Raw genomic sequence first — 23,119 nt, 5'->3', positions numbered from 1 at the left:
CAGATTAAACCAAACGGGTATGTCACATCTAATTTCAGCTCATAAGCAAACTTCATTCAGTCCAAAGAGCCTCACTTCAACAGCATCTTTGGGACAGAAGATCTGTTCCATACCCAAAACTGAGTCCTATACTTACGAACATAAGAGGAGCTATGGTGGATCACCCTAAAGGTCCATCTAGTCCAGAGTTCTGTTCCCACAATGGTCATCAGATGCCTAAGGAAATCCCACAAGCGAACATGAGCACAAGAGCCCTCTCTCTTCGTATCACTAGTTGTATCTCAGCAACATCCTCATAACTAGCTTGTTATGGCAGAGGAATTAACTCAAAAATGAGATTCCGCCCCCCCCTTCATTCAACACAACAAGAGATGTTTATGTGGTCTAAAAAATTATTTTAAGAAACGTCTGTACTTTTCACCCTTTCCCACAAGAATAATAGCATGCCCAGATATGTACATGCTGGCCGTTAAGGCTGTGGTTTACCCTTCACAAAATGCTTGCGTTTGCACAGTTTGAAGGTGCAATCATTAATTTGTCTCAACAAATCATAATCCAGACTTGCTAATCCTATAAATATTGTTTAAGAATCGATATTTAAACAATTCATGCTCCCTTACTCAGTTAAAAAAATGATTATGCAGACAGTTTTCATGCTGTATCTCCCTTGCCATGTGCGCTTGAAAATTAAATGCACAAAGTCTAACCAAGCGTGCAGTTTCCCAGTAATTAAATCTAAAGATCTGATTAAGTGATTAGGATTAAGAGTGTCTCCCAGTGGCTCCATGAGTAATCCACAGTAAAGGTTGCACATTTGAGACAGGACATGACTCCACAGACCTTGGGGCAAGCAACAAAAGTGACATTTAACAATTAATTAAAAGCAGGGTGGGGAATTGGTCTCATTTCATGGCTAGCTCAAAGGCAACAAAGAAAAAGTTTTCTAGAAGACTATACAGATATGAAATGTCTTTCGCCCATCTGCAGTATACATTTCAAGCAGTATCAGACTACTTTAAACAGACATGGCTTCCCCCAAAACTGTAGTTTGTTAAGGGGTGCTGAAAGTTGTAAGGAGACCCCTCGTCCCCTCACAGAGCTATAATTCCCAGAGTTTTCTGGAAAGAGGGAATTACTGTTAAACCACTCTGCCAACTCTAGCTCTGTGAGGAGAAGAGGGGTCTCCTAACAACTCTCAGCATCCTTAACAAACTACAGTTCCCAGGATACTTTGGGGGAATCCATGACTATTAAAGTTGTATTATAGTGCTTTAAATGTATTCTCTCTCTCTGCTAGTTCCAATAGGTACAAGCCACCACTGCTATTAGACATGACAGACTGTAACTCTCATCCAACAGGGTTCTTCTTATGTTCCCTAGATAAGAATGGGGAGAAAATATATTGTATTCCATCAGTGTATAACCAACCAGTTTCCAGTGGAAACTGGACTACTGGACTAGGAAGACTTTGGTCTGATCGAGCAAGAGATACTTCTTATATTCTTAAGCAAGAGTGCATACTCAGGATCACTTAACACAAACATGTAATACCTTTACGGATCAGAGACCCTGAATATACATGCATGCACACTTGCTTTGTAAATGTAAAACATTCTGGGGGACCACAGGGGTTCATTGATCCAAAACAGATCATGCAGGATTGCAGTCACCTCATCCCTGCTCTGCATCATCCTAGAGAGACTGTAGGAAGACATTTAATCTAAAGACTGATGCAAGTAGTCTTCAAATATCTAAAAAGTTAGGGGAAGAAAGTGGATGTTGTTTGCATTTTAATTCACACTTTTCAAACCAGAATGTGAACCAAAACACAGCTATGCTTTGATAATTGCATTTCTCCATATTTTGCAATGCAGTTCTCCAATCAACCATTATGTACAAAAATGCAGATAATAGGGGAATGTGTGTAAAAATGCATAAATTCATAAAAATAACTTACAAAAATGCAATTACAGTAGGGGAAATTACTTGCAAAAGTGTCTATTAGTCGAAACTGCATACAAAAATGTGTTTTTGCACTAAAATGCTGATGAATTGCTGTAGAAAGGTAGAGAACTGAATTTAAGAATGGGAAAATGAGAAACTGAAAGAACCAGAATTGACAGATTTGTCATTACTACTACTACTAAATTTATTACCCTCCCTTCACGAGTGGGTCCCAGAATGGGTCACAATATAAAATACATTATTAAAAACAGTTAAAACAAACCGCATTCACAACTTGAGAGGGTCCTAAAAATATCTCTCTCAAGTAGCAAAAGCCAGAGTGTAGAATATGCAGAAGATGGACCAGACAGCGAGTGATATTCTGTGCTAGTCCTACTAAAAGTAGACCTATCAAAGTTAATAGACATGACTGATTTAGGTTAACTACTCTTTGTAGCTGAATGTGTCTCTTATTTTATGTTGCTCTAGAGGGGCAGAACAATGGATGTAAATTTCAGGGAAGCAGATTTTGGCTTATATTTTGGCTTAGATGTTAGGATATACTTCCTAACAGTAAGAGCTTTTCGACAGCGGAAGGTGATGGGCTCTCCTTCTCTGCAGGCATGTAAGGAGAGGATGGACAACCACCTGGCAGAGATACTATCATTGCATCCTGCATTGCAGATCCTGCATTGAATGAGCAGCAGGTGGGGCTAGATGACCTCTCACGTTACTTCCAGCTCTATGGTTCTGTGATTCAAAAATGGATGCTCTAAACCAGCAAGTCTCTGAGTCAAATTGTACCTCATTAAGTGACTGGAAAGGCCATACCTCAGTAGTAGAGTGTCTGCTTTGCATGCAGAAGGTCCCAGGTCCTATACCCAGCACCTCTAGGTAGGACTGGGAGAGAGCCCTGTCTGCAACCCTGGAGAGCTGCTGGCAGTCAGTGTAGACAATATTGAGCCAGACAGACGAATGGCCTGACTCAGTATAAGGCAACTTCCTATGTTCCTAGTATGGGGAAGGGCTATAGCTGAGCAGTAGAGAATCTGCTTTGCATGCAGAAGGTCTCAAGTTCAATCCTTGGCACCTCCTGGTAGTGCTGGGAGCAACCCCAGCCTGAAATCCTAGGTAAGTGCTGCCAGACAGTGCAGACAATACTGACCTAGACAGCTCAATGGTCTGACTCAGTATAAGGCAGATTCCTGTGTTGATAAGAGGCCTTGGACAAGCCACCATCTCTCAACCTCAGCCCTTCTCCCACCACTTCTATAAAGTGAATAACAATATTGACCTACTTCACAAGGTAGTGGTAGGACCACTGATAAAATATAGCTGAAGTGCTTGGAATGTGAAAGCACTACTTAAATGCCAGTGGTTATTATTAGGATCTGTGTTCATTTATTTGCATGACCTAATGGGGAGAGGAAAAAGAGAAATAACAGGATTATTAGCTATTTTGCATGTTTATGGAGAGTGGGATATCTTTCCCTGGGCAAACTCATAGGAACATCAGCACTACACAGAGCTACACAGAACTCTTCTATAGGCAGAACTCTTCCACCCACTTGATGAAGAATTCAGTGTAATTCAGCAACTTTCCTACTCCCACAGCAACAGATGCTTCATATTCTCCATCAGTTGTACCCTTTTAGAAAATAGAAGCAGTAGGAGTTGACACCAGCTCTCATTGCTATATGCAAAGGAACAAAGGACTGAACTAAAAAGGGACACATCGTAGTTATGATTCATGAATCTCTGGCAGCTGTGATCCACTGAGGAAGATTTGGGAGTTGACCTGCATTTGATAAAAGCTATTAATTGCACATTTAACTTTTCATGATCTGTGCTACCTTGGGTGGATTTGCTCAGATTCTTGTGCATTATTACAAATATTTGCATTTGAATGACTGTATCTTTTAACTTGATTTTGTTTGTTTGTTTAGTTATCTGCAGAGGGCCTCCTGCAGATACCATCTTATCAAGAGGTCGATCTGGTACAATAAAAGAACTGGATCTTATGATGGCACCTACCCTTTGGAAATCCCTCCCATTACAGATCAGATCTCTGTTTTTTCAGCACCTACCAAAGACCTTCCTCTTTCAATAAGCCTTTTAAGTGGAGATCTTAATTATCCTACTCTGCATTGGAACTTTTTAAACTGTTTTTATACATGGAATTGTTTTTAAACATGGAATTGTTTTTAAACATTTGCATTGTTTTTATATTGAAAATAGTTTTTAATTGTTTTATATATTGAAGTTTTTAATTTTTTTCACATTTTTATTGCTTTATGGTTGTTAACAGTTTTATTTGTTTTATAGTTGTATTTTGTTGTTGTTGCAATCCATTGTGAAACTTTATGGAAAAGTATGGGTATGAAATCAAATTTAAATAAATAAATAATAGTCCCAGGCTACGGTCTGTGGGCACATGTGGCCAGCTCCCTGCTGAAGCTAAGCAGCGTCAGTTCTGGTCAGTGCCTGGATGGGAGACCGCCTGGGTTTCAATCATGAAAAAGAAAAGCAGGATAGAAATGTAATAAATAAATAAATAAAAATATTTTTTTAAACCCTCAAAAAATTTAGTATTTGGAGATGGTTAATCTTCTGCAAGTGTCAGCTCCTAATTTGGGTGGAGGAGACCTTGGAAAATATACCCTCAGTGAGTGCTCTTCTCTGCCCCCCCCACACACACACATCTTGCTATTGTCACCATTAACTATTGGCTTCCCCTCTCCTTCTGGGCTCAATCCATACCACTGCCCAGAAGAAGAGGGCCAGGCAAGTGGCAGCTGCTGTTTTTTTCCTTGCTCTCTTGTCATGGCTTACAGGCTTGGAGGCAGCAGGTGAACAGCAAGGAGGAGGAGAAGTGCCAGAGGGCTCTGGGGGTCAGCAGTGGGGCCCCTGCTATGGTGTGGGCCTTTGTGTGATTGGCTGAGCATCTGGGTGTCTGAAAGCATAAATGAGAGGATGACAGTTGTTCTGGGTTGGAGTTTGAGAGGGGTTTTTAGAGAGGGTTGTTGGGTGGATTGGATTTAGGCGGGTAGTGAAGCAGGTTATCTATGATTAAGAAATATAAAGAGTAACGCATCTTATGAAACCACACGCTTGTTGACTGAACCTTTAAGTAATCTTGTTATTCCCTGTGTAAATAAATAGTTCTTGGTTTACCAAAACACCTGATCCTTGGTTGAGTTTCACAGACCAGAAGGGTGGGCAGGACACATACCAAGGTGGGGAAACAGTATCAATGGTGGCAGCGGTGAAGAGATAGTGTAACATCAGCAGGTATCCAAAACAACCCAGGGTTGTAATCTTTATAGGCACAAAGATACCTGGGGGTTGTGGCCTGCAAGTGCACCCAGACACAACGTAGCAATAGGTCAGGAGGAGATTAAGGCACAGTCTCAAGGCAATATTGTTTACAGAGAGTGACCGGTGGTGGTGCCTAGCAGTGGGATCTTGAGAGATTGGTGCTAGGGCCAGTGAGAGAACAGTTAAGAGACCAGGACCCTGAGGTGGGTCCGTGACAGGGTGGTGACCACAGGAGGGGTCTTGACAAAGACTGCCTGCAGATACCATCTCATCACAAGGTCCATTATGCACAACATAGGAATCAGGACTTCAGTGTGGTGGCATCTACCCTTTGGAATTCCCTTCTCTAAATATTAGTCAGGCACAGTCTCTGTTGTCTTTTTGGTGCCAACTGAAGAGCTTCCTCTTTCAACAAGAATTTTAAGTAGATACCTTTATCTCAGGCTGCATCTGTACTGGAACTGTTGTTAAGATGCTTTATTTTTAAGACGTTTCAAATGTCTTTGTTGTTTTGTCATTTGTTCTTTTGTCACCCTGGCCTCCTTCTGGAAGGAAGGGCAGGATATAAATTTAATAAATAAATAAATTCACTAATAGGCAAAAAAATCTTGCAGTTTAAGAATGTACCTATAGCCAACAGATATTTCTATCAAACTTAAAAGCAGGGAAATTAAGCAGCTATAGTGAATACACCAGGGGAGCAGGAGACCTGACCTTCTTTCTGAGAGGAGACTTTCCTCTCTGTACTGCTCTATAAATTTGTAAAAATGCAAACACAATTTGGGTTGGTCTTTCACAGTCCAATTCACTTCCTATGTAGCTTGGAAGAATTTGGTAACATGTGCCTCTGAGTATATGGTGAGTGGTGGCAACACCTGCCGTCTCCAAAGATGGAGAATTGCATTTTTGTATGTTTGTTGATGTTGTTCTTACTTTGCTTTTCTGTGTTGCTACTGGGCTTATCCAAACGGAGTGGGATAATCCACGGTTTCCATATTCGGTTTGTCATCTGATAGTCCTCACTTTGCCTTTTAGTTTGCTCTTTCCCAATTAAAAAAAACGCTAGTTTGCACCCGCACACGCAGCAGTAAGACCCCTACATTCTTTTAGCTTTTTCCAAGCTCCGCCTCTAAAACCTCCCCCTATCAACCAATTGGTCAGCAAAAAAATTATGTATGCTCCTCTCCCCCTTTGCAAGGAAGCTCAATATGGCTGTAAAGGAGTTCTCGCCTTGGAAGGAAAGGCTGCTGGTATTTGCGATATTACACTTAAACGAATGTATGATTTTCTGCCTTTATTGATATTTAAGGAGATACACACACTGGCAATTGCACTTATTTCTCCAAAAAAGCAAGAAACGTGTCACCCCCACTCCTCCTTCTCCCTTTCCTTCCCACGGAGAATAAAAAGCTTTCCGGAGCAGGCTTGAAACCGACCAGCAAACCTTTTCTTCTTTGTATTTGCGATATTACACTTAAAGGAATGTATGCTTTTCTGATTTGAAGCAAAAACCCCAGCAAGTAGAATGAAATTGACAAAGCTTTTGGGAGGCAGGCTGAAACCGACCCCCCCTTTCTTGCTTGCTGTGCATGGCAGATCTCACCCACAGCAGCCGCCCAGTTTGCAAGCTGGCAAAAAATTAAATGCATCTGCGCAGTAGTTGCACCCCCCCCCAACACCCCACCATTGCGATGATTGGTTCAATTTTCCCAGGCTTATTCTCGCACATGCACAAAAGTGCAGATACGTGATTGTCTGGAATGAGGAGAAGGGGCAAGGGGAAACACCCAAGAACCGCCCATCAGCTGTAAAGTCCACGGTATTGCATCCTAACTCCTGGAGGCACAGCTGATGATTCCCGATTTTAAACAGCAAATCGCATTTTTGCCGGTATTGCAAGGAGCGGATTTAACCCGCAAAAATGCGTAACAGCGCGAGACGTCATTTGGACGACCGAAAAATAATGAACACACATAGCGGGTGTGTCACACATTTTACAGTCGTCTAGATGAGCCCACTGTTTCTACAGAGAACCTAACTTAGAAAATTATATTTCTCTCATTATTCATCCTAGAAATCTGTGTCAAATCTATTTTAATAAATTTCAAAGCCTTTTTATTGGTCAGTTTATTTATTTATTGCATTTATATACTGCCTCATAGCTGGAGCTCTCTAGGCAATGTCATATGTCGATGAAGACAGCCTTTTGTGTTTCAAACTGGAGGTTATGTTCTATTTCTATTTTGGGCGCATTAACAGTTGAATCTGAAACTGCAGTTAGATGTAAAATCAGACTGATTACAGTATGTTGCTACTGAAGCAATTACTCTAGCTGTTGGAAAAAACAAACCTGGCCTGCCCAAGATGTATGTTTTCAGCCTGCTATGCTTAAACTAGTCCACTTAAGGCAAGGAGGGAATGGCCAATTAAAAACACAGAGCACACTTAGAATTTTGCTAGAATATGTTTGATCTTCTGCAAACTGAGACACTCCTCATGTCCATTGGAAACTATTCTGCAGAACAGTCAGTGCCATTATTCCACAATTGTTTTTTGAACTTTTTTGTAGTGTTACAAAGTGTTCCTGTACTTCACATATTCACAGAAACAGAAGCAAAAGAAAATGATTTACTATAGGAAACTTTACTAAAATTGCGAAGTAAATCAAACGTATTTAAAGTGACTATCTGAACGATATCAACTGCTTTAATATTGTTGCTTCCTCTATTCTAAAACAAAATCAGCACATGTCTTGTTTCTGTCATTTGGGCTAATTGCAGGTGTTGCCACAACTCACCATATGCTCAGAGGCACATGTTACCAAATTCTTCTAAGCTACACAGATAGTGGATTGGACTTACAAATTTGTAGGGCGGAGGTCAGGTCTCCTGCTCGTCTGGTGCATTCACTATAGCTGCCCAATTTCCCTGCTTTTTAAAGTTTGATAGAAATATCTATTGGCTATAGGCACATTCTTAAACCATAAGGTTTTTTGCCTATTAGTGGATTTCTCTGCTTTTTAATCTGGGAGGTAAGAAATGGGATCCTGTGCAGGTTTGCTGAGAATGGATCGATCATTTGTATGCTGATTGAATTCAGTGGGATTTACTCCTCTGCACTCATGCTTAGGATAGGTGAAACTGACCACAGGGGATGGGGAAGCAGGTTTGATCATTTGCATGTTTATTAAATTCAGTGGGATTTACTCCCGTGCAATCATGGCTAGGATAGGTAAAATTGACTATGGGAGAGGGGGAGGAGTGAAGGAAGGGGGAGGGAAGAGCAAAAGGGAGGTGATGGGAGGAAGGAGGAGGGCAGGGCAGGTCTGATCATTTGCATTCTCATTGAGTTCAATGGGATTTACTCCTGTGCAATCATGCATGAAAATGAAATGGACTGCCTTCCAGTCGATTTATGGCAACCCTATGAATTTATGGTGACCCTCACGGTAAGCAGTATTCAGAGGTGGTTTACCATTGCCTTCCTCTGAGCCTGAGAGGCAGTGACTGGCCCAAGATAAGCAAGTGAGTTCATGACTGTGTGGGGATTCGAACCCTCATCTCCCAGGTCATAGTCCTAGGATAGGTAAACCTGACCATGGAGGAGGGGTGAAGGAAGGGGGAGGAAAGGGGCAAGAGGGAGGAGGAGGGGAGGGCAGGTTTGATCATTTGCATGCTTTTTGAGTTCAGTGGGATTTACTCCTGTGTAATCATGCTTAGGATAGGTGAAACTGATCTGGGGGAGGGGCAGGGAGGGGACGAGGGGGTGAAGGAGGGGAAGGGGAGAAATTGGATATGTGGGCACTGGGCAGAGAGGAAGTCCCTTTCCTTCACAAAAGGAAAACATTGTGAACAGTATTATTCTTTTTCAGCATTTCCCCCACCTTATTCTACAGCACATGTAGCCTCCCACCCAAATTTAAACCAAAGCTGTCCGTGGCCACATCCACACCCGGCCTTTATTTCACGTTAGACAGTCATGGCTTCTCCCAAAGAATCCTGGGAAGTGTAGTTAGTGAAGGGTGCTGAGAGTTGCTAGGGGATGCCTTGTTCCCCTCACAGAGCTTCAATCAGAGCGGCTGGAAACCACTGTGGCCACTGAAGCTCTGTCAAGGGAATAGGAGTCTCCTCTCAGCACCCTTCACAAACTATACTTCCCAGGATTCTTTGGGGGAAGCCATGACTGTTTCAAGTAAAATAAAGGTTTGGTGTGCCCCCCTGATTAGGCAAGCCAAGCAGCTGTGAGTCTGGCTTTTAGAACACTGACAGCTGGTTCTTACTGAGCATGCCTGGCCTTACCATTGAGTTCAGTGCTAATTTTTTTAAATGAATTTAAAATCAGCCAGGCATTTTTTAAACTGCAGAAGATAAAGGTCAGAGTATGGGGCAAGGTCAGTAATAGGATTACAGGTACTCTGTGAACACGGCTGATTTTTAATGAATTTCAACAGATTAGGAGAACTCTGACAGAGAAAATTCCAAAAGGGGTCTGGTTTTTGTCTGTTTTTACATTTTGAACTCTCAGTTCTCTCTGACTGTTTAGTGCTTCGCCATGAAAATTTAGAAGATTGTTAGGCAAGCGTTTCTGAGTTCAGGACTATAAGTTTTGTAAGCTTTTGTTTTGAAATGAGCTTATGGGAAGCTTCAGAATGGCATGGGTGGGTATTTTCAATTTAACATTGTGGAATGCAAAAAAACGTATACAGTCACTCTTGTGGCTGTATAATAACTTTATGCTGGCATTTTTTTTAAAAAAGTACTATCCCCATTTGTCCCACTCCCATGGCACAAGATATTTCCTGCATCACTGAGCCTTAAATCAATTGGACTGTTGCAGGATATCTGAGTCCCTGCTGAGTCAATGAGGCTCTCATTCCACAAGGAGCAATAAATAAATAAATAAATCCACACAGCAATATATGAAGGAGGATGCAAACTGGCCGTCATGATTACCTCTTTCTAATTCAGAAACTCTTTCAAGAAGTGCATTTAAGGCTGCCTCTGTCCTTTGCCGATGTGTGGAAGTCTCATTGTGAAGCAGATATTTCTCATTCTCCAGTTCTGCCACTTTGCTCAAAAGCTGGTGCTCTAAATCTCCCAGCCTCCTCTGAAGCATCTCTCGGTGCTCATTAGGTAGGGCTGCATACGACACATTGGCTCGGAGCTGATGCTTTAAGGGGGTGGGTGGGAATAGGGAAACAAAACCAAATGTCACAATTGTCATTTATTAAAATTAATTAAGCACTTTCCTGTAAAATATACTCAGATATATATAGCTATGGACTAAACACATGCAGCACAAGTAAGCTTCTGAGTGCATATCCCTCACTATGTGTGCAAATGGGTGCCATGTGTACATTTATCCTCCATGATCTAACAACCAGGGATGTACATGGTATACCACCGTTCCCTAAAAATGCAAGATTCCCACAGATCAGCTATGTTGGGGGGAGAGGGGCTGGATTCAATCCCCTTTCCCCCTCAAACAGCTGATTAACTGGATTCTAGCTTATTTTATGAGGCTGTGTAGGCTACCCTGGCTTCTGATCTGTCTGATATGGAACAAAGCAATTTACAATTTTCAGTCGTTGGTAAGGTCTATGCGAGTTATCTTAAAGTGAAATTACAATCTTGGATAGTAGAAAATTCCATCATAGGTCAGGAACAAGCAGGCTTCTGCAAAATGAGATCTACATTAGCTCATTGCATAGTACTTAGACACCTAGCAGAAAAATATATGAATGGGTTAAACAGGGGCCTCTATGTAGCCTTTATGGATCTCAGGATGGCTTTTGATTCTGTCCCTAGAAATCTACTATGGGCCAAATTATATAAAACTTCAATCGACAAATGTCTTTTATTCCTAATTAGTCGACTGTATCAATCTACGTCGATAAGGGTACGATATGACCCAAATGGAAACTTGACAAACTCCATTCCAGCAAAAATAGGTGTCCGACAAGGGTGTGTGTTGGCTCCCACCTTATTTAATCTTTTTCTCAACGATCTAAAAGAAAATTGCTGCTCAAGTAATTTACACTCCCCTAAAATAGCAGAGGTTAATTCTCCTCTTTTGTTGTATGCCGATGACTCTGTTTTACTGTCCTTTTCCGAAATAGGATTAAAGTGTCTTCCGAGAATCTTCATGGTTTATTGTGAAAAAAAATTTCTCAGTATAAATTTTTCCAAATCCCAAATAATGGTTTTCTCGAGAAACCAACGGAAATATCATTGGAAAATTAAAGGCCAATTTTTTAGCCAAGTTAATAAATTTAAGTACCTCGGAATAATTTTTAGTTCCTCACTATCTTGGTCTTCCCAGATTTGTGCGGTCACTGCATCTGCACAAAATATTTCCAAAATTATTATTAGATTTTTCTATTCCAGAGGAGGCAGGTACATTCCTGCAGCCCTAAACATTTTTAGAGTCAAAATATTACCGCACCTTCTCTATGGTATACCTGTTTGGGTTACAAACTTTAATCCCAAAGTGGAACAAGTGCTCTCAGATTTCTTGAGGGCTATATTCGGGTTACCAAAATGCGCCTCTTCTGCTTGTCTTCGTTTAGAAGCTAGAATCAATTCTGTAGAGTGCTCAGCTTGGTTGCAAGCCTTTAATTTTTGGACTAAAATGGCATATACGGGTCCTTCCCTGGGTTACCTTCACATACTATGGGGAGATCTGTTTGTCAGTTCCTGGTCCAAAATTCTAAATGAAAAGTTAAACTGTTTAGGTTTATCTAAAGAGTTACTGGCTTCTTGGGATCTTAAGGCTGCAATGCATATAATCGGCCAACGGATAAAAGATCTAGACCGTCAGTTTTTAATATCAAAAGCAAAAACTTCTTGTTTCCCATCGCATTTTGGCCTGAGTTTTTGCTTCCCAAATCAAGCTTCATATCTAGAAGATTTAACCTTTGCGCAATATAGATTCCTGTTTACCCGAGCCAGATTCAATTGCTTTCCCTCTGCTATCCTAGAGGGTCGCTTTCATGGTATTCCCGCAGAAAACCGACTGTGTATCTGTAAGATGAACTTACCCAAAACAATTTGTCATGTTCTCTTCTTTTGTGATTTATACTCTGATGCAAGAAAAAAATTCATTTTACCTTTATTTACTGGTCTTCCAGGTAGATCTTTAACCTGGAAAACGCACTACCTTTTAGCTGATAAATACAATTATGTTACTTTGCATGTAGCCAAATTCTTTTATATAGCTCAGGCCATCCGTAAAAGGCAGGTTCTATAATTTTTATGATGATGAATTAAAGTTTAGGACCTATTTAAATTAAATTCTGTTTTATGGGTTTTATAATTCGCTTATATTCTAATTCAATCGACTGTATGTTTTGTTATGCTGCTTAAGTTTAGGTCGAACTCTGGTTTGTAGCAGTAACAGTAATTCATTCTTAATGTTTAAAAGACTTTTAATGATCTGTAAGATGCAATGAGTTGTTGTATTGTGTTATTTCTATTTTGGGTCTATGACCGTAATAAACTAACTGACTGGCAATTTACAAAGACACTAACAAATAAGTTGGAAAATGAATGGAACAAGTAGGAAAATTTATTTATTATTTATTTATTACATTTATATACCACCCCATAGCCAAAGCTCTCTGGGCAGTTTACAGCAATGGAAAAACCATTGTAAACTCAAAGGACTAATACATCATCATAACCCTCAATCCAAAGTATTTCCTAAGCAAAGCATATGTATGCTGCTACTTATTTATACTGAAATCATATAATACACCATTCTTTCACAAGGAAAACTGAAGAAGCTTACAAGATCACTAGTAGCACCAGAAATATGTATTCATTTTTGGAGAACAGCAAAGTGAATTGGGGATTGAGGGAACTTTGATTCATGTGTTAGGTTTCTGAAAGAGTAACAGTATATTTTGCATTTAAAGTACCCAACCCTAAGCATATTTCCTCTGAAGCAAATCTGTTAATCTTTAAGGTGCCACAAGACTCTTTGGGTTACATCTAAGTACATTCTACCTAGAGCAGACCCACTGAAATTTATAGACCTAAATTCATCATGCCCATTAATTTCAATGGGTCTACTCTAAGTATGACTACCATTGGATACAACCCTTTGTTATCTTACAAGCAAGCATGATTAGAAATACAGGCTTATTTTAATTTCCAGCGTATAATTCAGTTTTAGGAGGAATTGCCAACCTGTCACAGCTTCCCCTCCTGTTTAGTACACTTTTCCTGCTGGTGTCTTTTTTTTCTAGTCCTTTGAAAGTCCATAATTTGCCTTTTCTTTCCTAGGAACCATGATGCATCTTTCCTGTGCTTGGTTCGTCTGAGATCAGGTAGTGCCTAGAAGTTATTTTCTGAAAATACTACTACACATTAAATAAGTGTGGTGAATGTTAGAGAATTACCCTCCTTCCGAAAGGCAAATGTGAAAACTTTGCAAAGAGGCTTAGGCATGTTTTCTGCTTTAAGAATTCACTATATAGTTTATTTACAGTACAATAGTATATATGTCTACTTAGACATAAGTGTGTTTAATAGGGCTTACATCCAGTAAGGGAATATAGGATGGAAGACTAGGCCTTGATTTGGGTTGGCATTGGGGAGGAAACAGGATTCTTGTGCCTTTAACAGCTGTATGACAGGCAGAAATTCATTGGGTCAAACATTTTCTAGTATGGATATATAATTATGGGAAAAGCTTCACCATGACTGTTCTCTAATTTTGTGTTATATCACAAGCTCCCCATGGCAGCCATTTTATGACTGGTGCCCCCAGCCTCTCTCAAAATCTGAAATGTGACCTCTGGTCTGAAAAGGCTGACAACCCTTGAATTATAGTTTGCATGTGAAAAATAACTTTCCTTTAAATCAGTAAGGGTGTGGGTTAGCATTGAGGGATAAGCTATGTGTCAAGGGACCCTTGCTCCCATCATCTCACTCTGGAGCCACTTAACAGCTACTCAATGAGGATGGCAAAATGATAGCAGTTGACAAAGAAAAGGCAGAAGTGCTCAATTCCTACTTTGGCTCAGTCTTCTCCCAAAAAAGGGTCTGTGACCCTCCCGGGAAGCATGAAGTAGAAGGGGCAGGATTGGAGCTTGAGATTGATAGACAAATGGTCAAGGAATACCTAATCACTTTGAATGAGTTCAAATCGGCAGGGCCCGATAAACTGCATCCTAGAGTATTGGCTGAAGAACTCTCAGAACCGCTCTCTATTATCTTTGTGAAATCATGGAGGACTAGTGAAGTGCCAGATGACTGGAGGAGAGCTAATGTCCCTATCTTCAAAAAAGGGGAAAAGGAGGAACCGGGGAACTACAGACCAGTCAGCCTAACATCAATCCCTGGAAAAACTCTGGAGCAGATTATAAAGCAGTCAATCTGTAAACACCTTGAAAGCAATGCAGTGATTACTAGGAGCCAACATGGATTTATGAAGAACAAATCCTGCCAAACTAATCTTATCTCATTTTTTGATCACGTAATCTCCCTTGTAGACTGTGGGAATGCTGTGGACATAATATATCTTGACTTCAGCAAAGCTTTTGACAAAGTGCCCCATGATATTCTGATTACAAAGCTAACTATATGTGGCCTGGATGGAACAGCTATCAGGTGGATCCACAGTTGGCTCCACAATCGTACTCAAAGAGTGCTTATCAATGGTTCCTTCTCGCAGAAGTAACAAGTGGGGTACCACAGGGCTCGGTCCTGGGCCCAGTGCTCTTCAACATTTTTATTAACGACTTGGATGAGGAGGTACAGAGCATGCTTATCAAATTTGCAGATGATACAAAATTGGGGGGCATAGCTTATACCATGGAAGATAAAACAAAATTCAAAGGGACCTTGATAGGCTGGAGCATTGGGCTGAAAACAACAGAATGAAATTCAACAGGGATAAATGCAAAGTTCTACACTTAGGAAAAAGAAACCAAATGCACAGTTATAAGATGGGGGATACTTGGCTCAGCAATACGACATGAGAAGGATCTAGGAATTGTCGTTGATCACAAGCTGAATATGAGCCAACAGTGTGATGTGGCTGCAAAAAAGGCAAATGCTATATTAGGCTGCATTAACAGAAGCATCGTTTCCAAATCGCATAAAAGTTCCCCTCTATTCAGCACTGGTTAGGCCTCATCTTGAATACTGCATCCAGTTCTGGTCTCCGCACTTCAAGAAGGATGCAGACAAACTGGAACAGGTTCAGAGGAGGGCAACAAGGATGATCAGGGGACTGGAAACCAAGCCCTATGAGGAGAGACTGAAAGAACTGGGCATGTTTAGCCTGGAGAAGAGAAGACTGAGGGGAGATATGATAGCACTCTTCAAGTACATGAAAGGTTGTGTGAAAGGAATTCTGATTTTATCCCCTTAGGAACCCATCTTTAAAGTATGTTTAATTTGCTGAAGTTAAAATATAATGTTTGCAGTGAAAATTATAAAAGAGAAGCATGTTTGCATAGATGTTCTCCTAAATGCAGGCTTGAAGAGATTGTGATTTGTGGTTGGCATATTTCCGGAGCCATTTCCCAGGCAACATATAGGACAGGTACCCACCCCCAGGGGGGGGGATACCAGGGCAGGGATTGGCACAGGGGGTCACAAGGTCCAATGTATGTATGGTGTATTAATTATTTTAAAAAGCAATGTTTTCCTGTTGATTGGCAGAGTGAAGTTCGAGAGAGCTTCCTCTCCCATTATGCATACTGTTTTTCTGTATTATTGATCAATAAACCTCTGTTCTTTGGAGCACAATCTTTGGTCTGGAAAGTTTTTCCTTCCACAGTTGTCACATCGAGGAGGGCCAGGATCTCTTCCCGATCGTCCCAGAGTGCAGGACACGGAATAATGGTCTCAAGTTGCAGGAAGCCAGATTTCAACTAGACATCAGGAAAAACTTCCTGTTAGAGCCATACAACAATGGAATCAATAACCTAGAGAGGTAGTGGTCTCTCCGACACTGGAGGCATTCAAGCAGCTGGACAGCCATCTGTTGGGAATGCTTTGATTTGGATTCCTGCATTGCACAGAAAGTTGGACTTGATGGCCTTATAGGCCCCTTCCAACTCTACTATTCTATGATTCTATGATCCTATGAACACCAACATTGATAATTATACAACACGTGTGTATACAATGCTATAAAGCAGGCATTGCAGAACAATGAACAAAAGCTGTCCACAATAAAATCTACACCTGCTAGACCTCAAGAACCCTTACTGATCTCACTCCAATAGTTGTAGTGGGTTGCTGAAATAAATAAGTCTTTCGCCTTCTGTCTGAAAACCAGAAGTGGGGGCCTTTGGCAAATGAAGGACACCCTGCAAAGATGGAGCAAAGCTAGAAATGGCTCAACTTCATACTCTAAAAGAGTAATTCAATCATTCAAAAATCCTTTCGGATATCAATAGATGGAGGTCACTTCCATTCTGTAAATATGAAGGCCCTCTGCTAACTAGAGTGTCATGGTCAAACAAGAGACACTGTGGTGCCCTCCAGATGTTGTTGGACTATAACTCCCATCGTTTCTGTCAGTTGGCCATGCTGGATGGAGCTGACAGAAGTTAAAGTCCAATAAAATCTTAAAGGCTATCCGTGTTGGCTATCCCTGGGTCAAACTAATGCTTTCAGTTATGCCCAGGAACCAACTTTTGACACCAGTTTACATTATGAAACAGATGGCTGATGCCTGAATTCTTATGCCACTCCATTATACAGAAAGTAGTCTGCAGGGCAGAGGTTCATTTGGCCAGAAGCAGCTGGTGTATCAGTGCTACTTACTATGAAGGGTGAGGCAGCAGGGAGGTCAGTGTTGCACAGGTGTACCAGAAAAGCCAATCCAGGACTCTAATTAGTGTGCCCAAATAGCACCAACCTCCATGATGCCTCACTCCTGCCCCTCCTGGTAAGCAGGAGAGACATGGCTGCTGGGAGGCCAGGTGCAGGCCGCCACCACTGCATGCCACCACCCCTTCCCACCAGCAGCTCCTGCATTTAGCAACAGAAGCTGACCTCCTGGAAAGGAAATAAAAGCGATTCCTTTCCAATTTTAGTGTGCTATACATATATATACATATTTGGCAGAACCCTACCAATTTGTTCTAAGGCCATTGGGGAAAGAACATTTCTAAGCCATTCAACCAGGAAAAAGTATTTAAAACAACTATTCATTTTTAGCAAATGAAATATTGCCCCTCCCAATTCATCTGTAAGATGAAAAGCTTTAAAAAGCCAGGTAAAATAAGGAGGAAACAAATAGGAAAAAAGGAATTCTAATGAGATGGAAGAATGGGGCAGCTTCAGGAGGCATCAGAGAGGGCTGCATAAAATGAGGTTGGGGGCTACATGTGGCCTTTGGGCCACAGGTCATCCACCTGTGTTCTATACGTAATCTACACAAGATATCCAGCATGTCCAAAGGAGATGCACCCTAGAGACAATATTCAGTAGCTTTTCTAAGAAGAAAGGGAAATCCTCATTATGATAGACTTTTCCTTAAGAGTTATATTCTTGATGTCTTATTATTACGGGACTTCCTCATTATATGTTGACAGCACTTAAAGCAAATACAAGAACGGTTTCAAATAGATTGAATTTTGCATTGATTACAAAAAGCTTTCAACTGTCTTTCAAAATGACAGCTGGATTGGGGGAGAGGATATACATGGTGGTAAATATTTAAACATGAGTGAATGCTGGAATGAAAAATAATATCTAAAATATAGAGTTGGGTTTTCATTCATTCCAGTTGTCATTGTATCAGGTGGTATGTTTCCATAGTTAAGAGCTGAGAAGATGGACCAGTGCGTAACACTAATTTTTCATCTTTTTACTTGGCACCATATGCCAAGGTCATATTATCTACAATGCTAATATTACACTGCAACCTCTTAAGCAACTATGTTCTTAGCCAAGGCAGAGATTAAGAAAAAGAAATGAAAAGCACCAAGACAGGAAAATAAAACATACAAATCTCCTCTCAATCCATTTTATTAGATGACACACATGGAACATCTAGCCCTTTCATGTTTCCATTGGGGAAAATGATACTTTAAAAATCTAGTTCTTGGGATTTTACTTGTTGCAATCAATTTTCACAGAACCAAAGCTGCACCAGGGCTCACAATAAGGTTTGTTTTACCAGAAGCTGCTGTTTATTTTATTTATGAAGAGTTGGTTTATGAAAAATTGACCAATTCCAGGTCTTACCCCGCTCTCACTCTCCATTTTATGCCTGGGTTAAAATGTAGTTTCTCTTCCTAATGTTCTTTTTAAAGTTCTTTTTAAATCCCATTAAAGATAAGACTATGACTAAGAATTTCTGGGAAATGAAGCCCTCTAGGACATTGCAATAAACAAGCTTCAACTTCACTAATTGCTCCCCTGATAATCTTCTAGATATATATTTACCAGGTGACAACAATCCTCAAGGAGAGAAGCACCTTCAGCTGCCTAGGAGATGAAACTGTATGTTACAAATGTTGAACAGCCATGCAAATGCCAAAAAGAAAAGAGGGAGCAGAGCTTGGAAAAGTTACTTTTTTGAACTACAACTCCCATCAGCCCAATCCAGTGACCATGCTGGCTGGGGCTGATGGGAGTTGTAGTTCAAAAAAGTAACTTTTCCAAGCTCTGACTGAGGGAGTTATACATATGGAGCTCTCCTAAGCCCAGTGTATTTAAATTTGGAATAGCACCATACCATAGACTAGACCAGACACAGAGACTAGAAATGAAGACATTTGGAACCATTCTTTAGATATGGACAGCAAAAAAGGATGCAAGGCCCCACTAACAGAATCTGGGTGGGGTAATATTGAATCTCATTTCCTGACAAGTTTACCAGTGCAATTACCCAGAAAAATGTTTTAAGTCATCTAAATAGCAGTGTAAGAAGAGCCCTGGTGGATCCGATCAAACACCCATCAAGTCCAGCATTTCCACAGTGGTCAAGCAGGTGCCTCTGGGAAGCTTGCAAGCAGAGCATGAAGGCCATAGTGATCCTCAGCTGTTGCCTCCTCCAGCAACCTGTATTCAGAGGTACACTCCCCCTAAACATGGGAACTCCATTTAACCAGCATGCTAATATAGTGTTGTGATTAGTCTGGGATTTAGACTGAGGAGACTGGGGTTCATATTTCAACCCCAAGGCTTAGTGGGTGACCTTGGGAGCAGTCCACTGTCTCTCAGCCTAGCATGATAGCAAGGATAAAGAAAGGGGGAACATATATGCTGCCTTAAGATCTTTGGAGGAAGGGTAGGATAAAAATGTAATGATACTAACCAACACAATCCAATGCATACATTTTTTTAAAGGACATTGCAGTGTGTTCTGTGGTGCTTACTCCTTACTAAGGGTGTTTAGGACTGGAGCCTAAATTTGACATCACACCCTTTAAGGAACTTCTCACACCAACAGCTCATTCTTTGCACCCTAGGCACACAGAAGGCAGTTTTATCCCTAGTGGAACTCCCTGTGAGGAAAGTTTTAAGGACAAAGTCACTTTCAGAACCTGTTATAAGCTGCCATCCCACAAAAACTGTCTGTCATCAATCACCCACAAGGATGCTGGTCTCTCTTTCAGAAAATATCCGCTTTCAGCACCACAGACAACTTCCAGAGCAGCTCCCATTCCGCACCTAGTCACCACCTGTCAGTTACTCACACTTGTCAGCTACCCCTCATTTCCCATCACCAGAAGCCAACTAGTCTCTGCACCGCTGGCAGCTGGGCGGCTCCCACTACGCACTTGTCAATCGCCCCCAGAAGGACATCGCCCCGTCTTCCCAAACTCAGCAGCCCACTTTCAGCGCCGCAGACAGCTCCCCCGGGAGTGCTTTTCCCTTCTCACCTCCAGATTCTCCAGGCGATCCTTGAGGGTCTGCATGGTGCGGCTGAGCTGGTCAATGATCTGGCCGGGATCCCGGGGCAAGTCGCCCATGGTGTCTTTGCCTTTACCAAACTCTTTCGTCCAGGTACCGGCTTTGCCATCGGGGCTCTCGCAGCGGCTGAGCTTGGCAGTCAGCTCCCGGATGGTCTCCCGCTGGTTGCCGATGGTCTCCTTCTGCTGCAGGATGGTCTCCCGCAGCTGCAGGACAATGGCCTTCAGCTCCTCTTCGGGGAGAAGACCGGCCCCTTGCATGGGGATGGGAGGTAGCGGGCAGCCCGGGCTGGCAGCATCCAGCGGCAGCGAGGTACACATGAAACGGCTCCCCGGGAGGCTCTCCTGGGCGCCCGCTGCCCCCCACGCGGAGAAGGCGAGCCCCGCCAAGACAGGCAGCAGCATGCCGGCCAGGCGCGGGGCTCACTTACCGCGTGCAGGGCTGGCTCAGCATGGGAGTCGGGCACAGGACCCTGGAGAGATTTGCAAATAGCTGGAACAGGTTTCTTTCGAAAGAATGCAGAAGCTCCGGAGCTCTGGTCACTTTTCTTGGCAGATACGAAAGTACAGAACAAAAAGACAGTGCTTACCACACCCTAAAGGGAAACAAAACTCAGAGCGCGTCTGCAAAGTATCTCGCGCGCTCTTAAAAGACTGAGCCACGTAACCTGCGGGAAGGGAAAGACGGAGGGAGGGAGCGTGGGGGGGGGAGAGAGGGGGAGAGAGAGAGAGAGGTGGGGCAGCTTCTCGCGCTGGTTGGTTGCAAGCCCGCGTGACGCTCTTCAGCCCTGGCGGCATTAAGGGCCGGCTGCGAAGGGGGAGGAAGACGGAGGGAAGTCTCTTTATTAGTTGCCGGTAAGGGCGAGAAAGACGGAAGTGAGCGCGGGCGGTAACTGGCACAAATCAAAGCGCGGGAGAAAAAGAATCTCCCACTTCATTCCCTGAGGGGAATGGAGATTTTGGCACAAGAGGGCTTTATTCATTAAGATCATAAGAAGAGCCTGCTGGAACAGGCCAGTGGCCCATCTAGTCCAGCATCCTGTTCTCACAGTGGCCAACCAGGACCTGAGTGTAAGAACACTCTCCCCTCCTGAGGCTTGCGGCAACTGGTTTTCAGAAGCATGCTGCCTCTGACTAGGGTGGCACAGCACAGCCATCACAGCTAGTAGCCATTGATAGCCCTGTCCTCCGTGAATTTGTCTAATCTTCTTTTAAAGCCATCCAAGCTGGTGGCCATTACTGCATCTTGTGGGAGCAAATTTCATAGTTTAACTATGCGCTGAGTAAAGAAGTACTTCCTTTTGTCTGTCCTGAATCTTCCAACATTCAGCTTCTTTGAATGTGCACGAGTTCTAGTATTATGAGAGAGGGAGAAAAACTTTTCTCTATCCACTTTCTCAGTGCCATGCATAATTTTATACACTTTTATCTGTCTTCTCTGACCCGCCTTTTCTCTAAACTAAAAAGCCCCAAATGCTGCAACCTTTCCTCATAAGGGAGTCGCTCCATCCCCTTGATCATTCTGGTTGCCCTCTTCTGAACCTTTTCCAACTCTATAATACCCTTTTTGAGATGAGGCGACCAGAACTGTACACAGTATTCCAAATGCGGCCGCACCATAGATTTATACAACGGCATTATGATATCGGCTGTTTTATTTTTAATACCTTTCCTAATTATCCCTAGCATGGAATTTGCCTTTTTCACAGCTGCCGCACACTGGGTCGACATTTTCATTGTGCTGTCCGCTACAACCCCGAGGTCTCTCTCCTGGTCGGTCACCGACAATTCAGACCCCATGAGCGTATATGTGAAATTCAGATTTTTTTGCTCCAATATGCATAATTTTACACTTGTTTATATTGAATTGCATTTGCCATTTTCCCGCCCATTCACTCAGTTTGGAGAGGTCTTTTTGGAGCTCTTCGCAATCCCTTTTTGTTTTAACAACCCTGAACAATTTAGTGTCGTCAGCAAACTTGGCCACTTCGCTGCTCACTCCTAATTCTAGGTCATCAATGAACAAGTTGAAAAGTACAGGTCCCAATACCGATCCTTGAGAGACTCCACTTTCTACAGCCCTCCATTGGGAGAACTGTCCGTTTATTCCTACTCTCTGCTTTCTGCTTCTTAACCAATTCCTTATCCACAAGAGGACCTCTCCTCTTATTCCATGACTGCTAAGCTTCCTCAGAAGTCTTTGGTGAGGTACCTTGTCAAACGCTTTTTGAAAGTCTAAGTACACCATGTCCACTGGATCACCTCTATCTATATGCTTGTTGACACTCTCAAAGAATTCTAATAGGTGAGAATTAGTCAGAAGGAGAGGTGCCACTCTGTTCTCTAATATTATGTGGGTTGAAACAATTCCCCCGTCCAATAGTGAGAGGCTGTAGTGGTTAGAATGGCAAATTTAAACCTGTAAAACTTGGATACAAATCAGATTAGATAAGATTATTAGATTATCCCCCGCCAGTCTCTCTTTCTCTCATCCTAACGTACTTTACAAGGTGGGGGGGGAGGGAAGCCTGTATGCTCTCTTTAGGAAGGGTAGGATTAAAACAACAACAGACACTACTGACTCCACAGAGGGACTCCCTTTGTCATAACCCAAACCTATTTGGGACTAAGCAGTGATAAGCTTGGTCTGGTGTGCATATTTATTACATTTATGTTGCACCTTTCATCTAAGGAATTAGGCAGCGCACATAGCTTACTCATCACTACCTCACACCAGCCCTGTAAAATAGGTGAGGTTGAGAGGTAGTGGCTAGCCCAAGGCCACCCAGTGAGTTTCATGGCTGAATGGAAATTTGAAACTAATTTTCCCCCAGTTCTAATCCAACACTCTGGCCACTGAAATACATCTGCTTTTTTTTATGATGGTGCATCCAGACCGCCTCCATTTTTAGGTGGGATTCAATCACTTACCTGAAGTTGTGCAATTATGGTTGAATGGGAGGTTTTGAA

General features: G+C 42.1%; 1 protein-coding gene across 2 annotated transcripts in view; it reads right to left on the bottom strand.

The window, feature by feature from the left end:
* The window catches only part of NPTX2 (neuronal pentraxin 2), a 41,859-nt gene extending 21,045 nt beyond the window's left edge, over positions 1-20,814 (bottom strand). For both annotated transcript variants that reach the window (XM_061600001.1, XM_061600002.1), the window contains exons 1-2: positions 20,120-20,814; positions 10,215-10,431 (exon numbers count right to left, since the gene is read on the bottom strand). In XM_061600001.1, coding sequence (XP_061455985.1) covers positions 10,215-10,431; positions 20,120-20,554 — 652 coding nt within the window. In that variant the 5' untranslated portion in view covers positions 20,555-20,814. The remainder of the gene's footprint in view (positions 1-10,214; positions 10,432-20,119) is intronic.
* Between the last annotated feature and the right edge of the window lie 2,305 nt (positions 20,815-23,119).

The sequence above is a fragment of the Rhineura floridana genome, chromosome 17, assembly GCF_030035675.1.
Source record: "Rhineura floridana isolate rRhiFlo1 chromosome 17, rRhiFlo1.hap2, whole genome shotgun sequence".
Classification (NCBI taxonomy): domain Eukaryota; kingdom Metazoa; phylum Chordata; class Lepidosauria; order Squamata; family Rhineuridae; genus Rhineura; species Rhineura floridana.
This window is presented reverse-complemented; position numbering and strand designations above follow the sequence as displayed.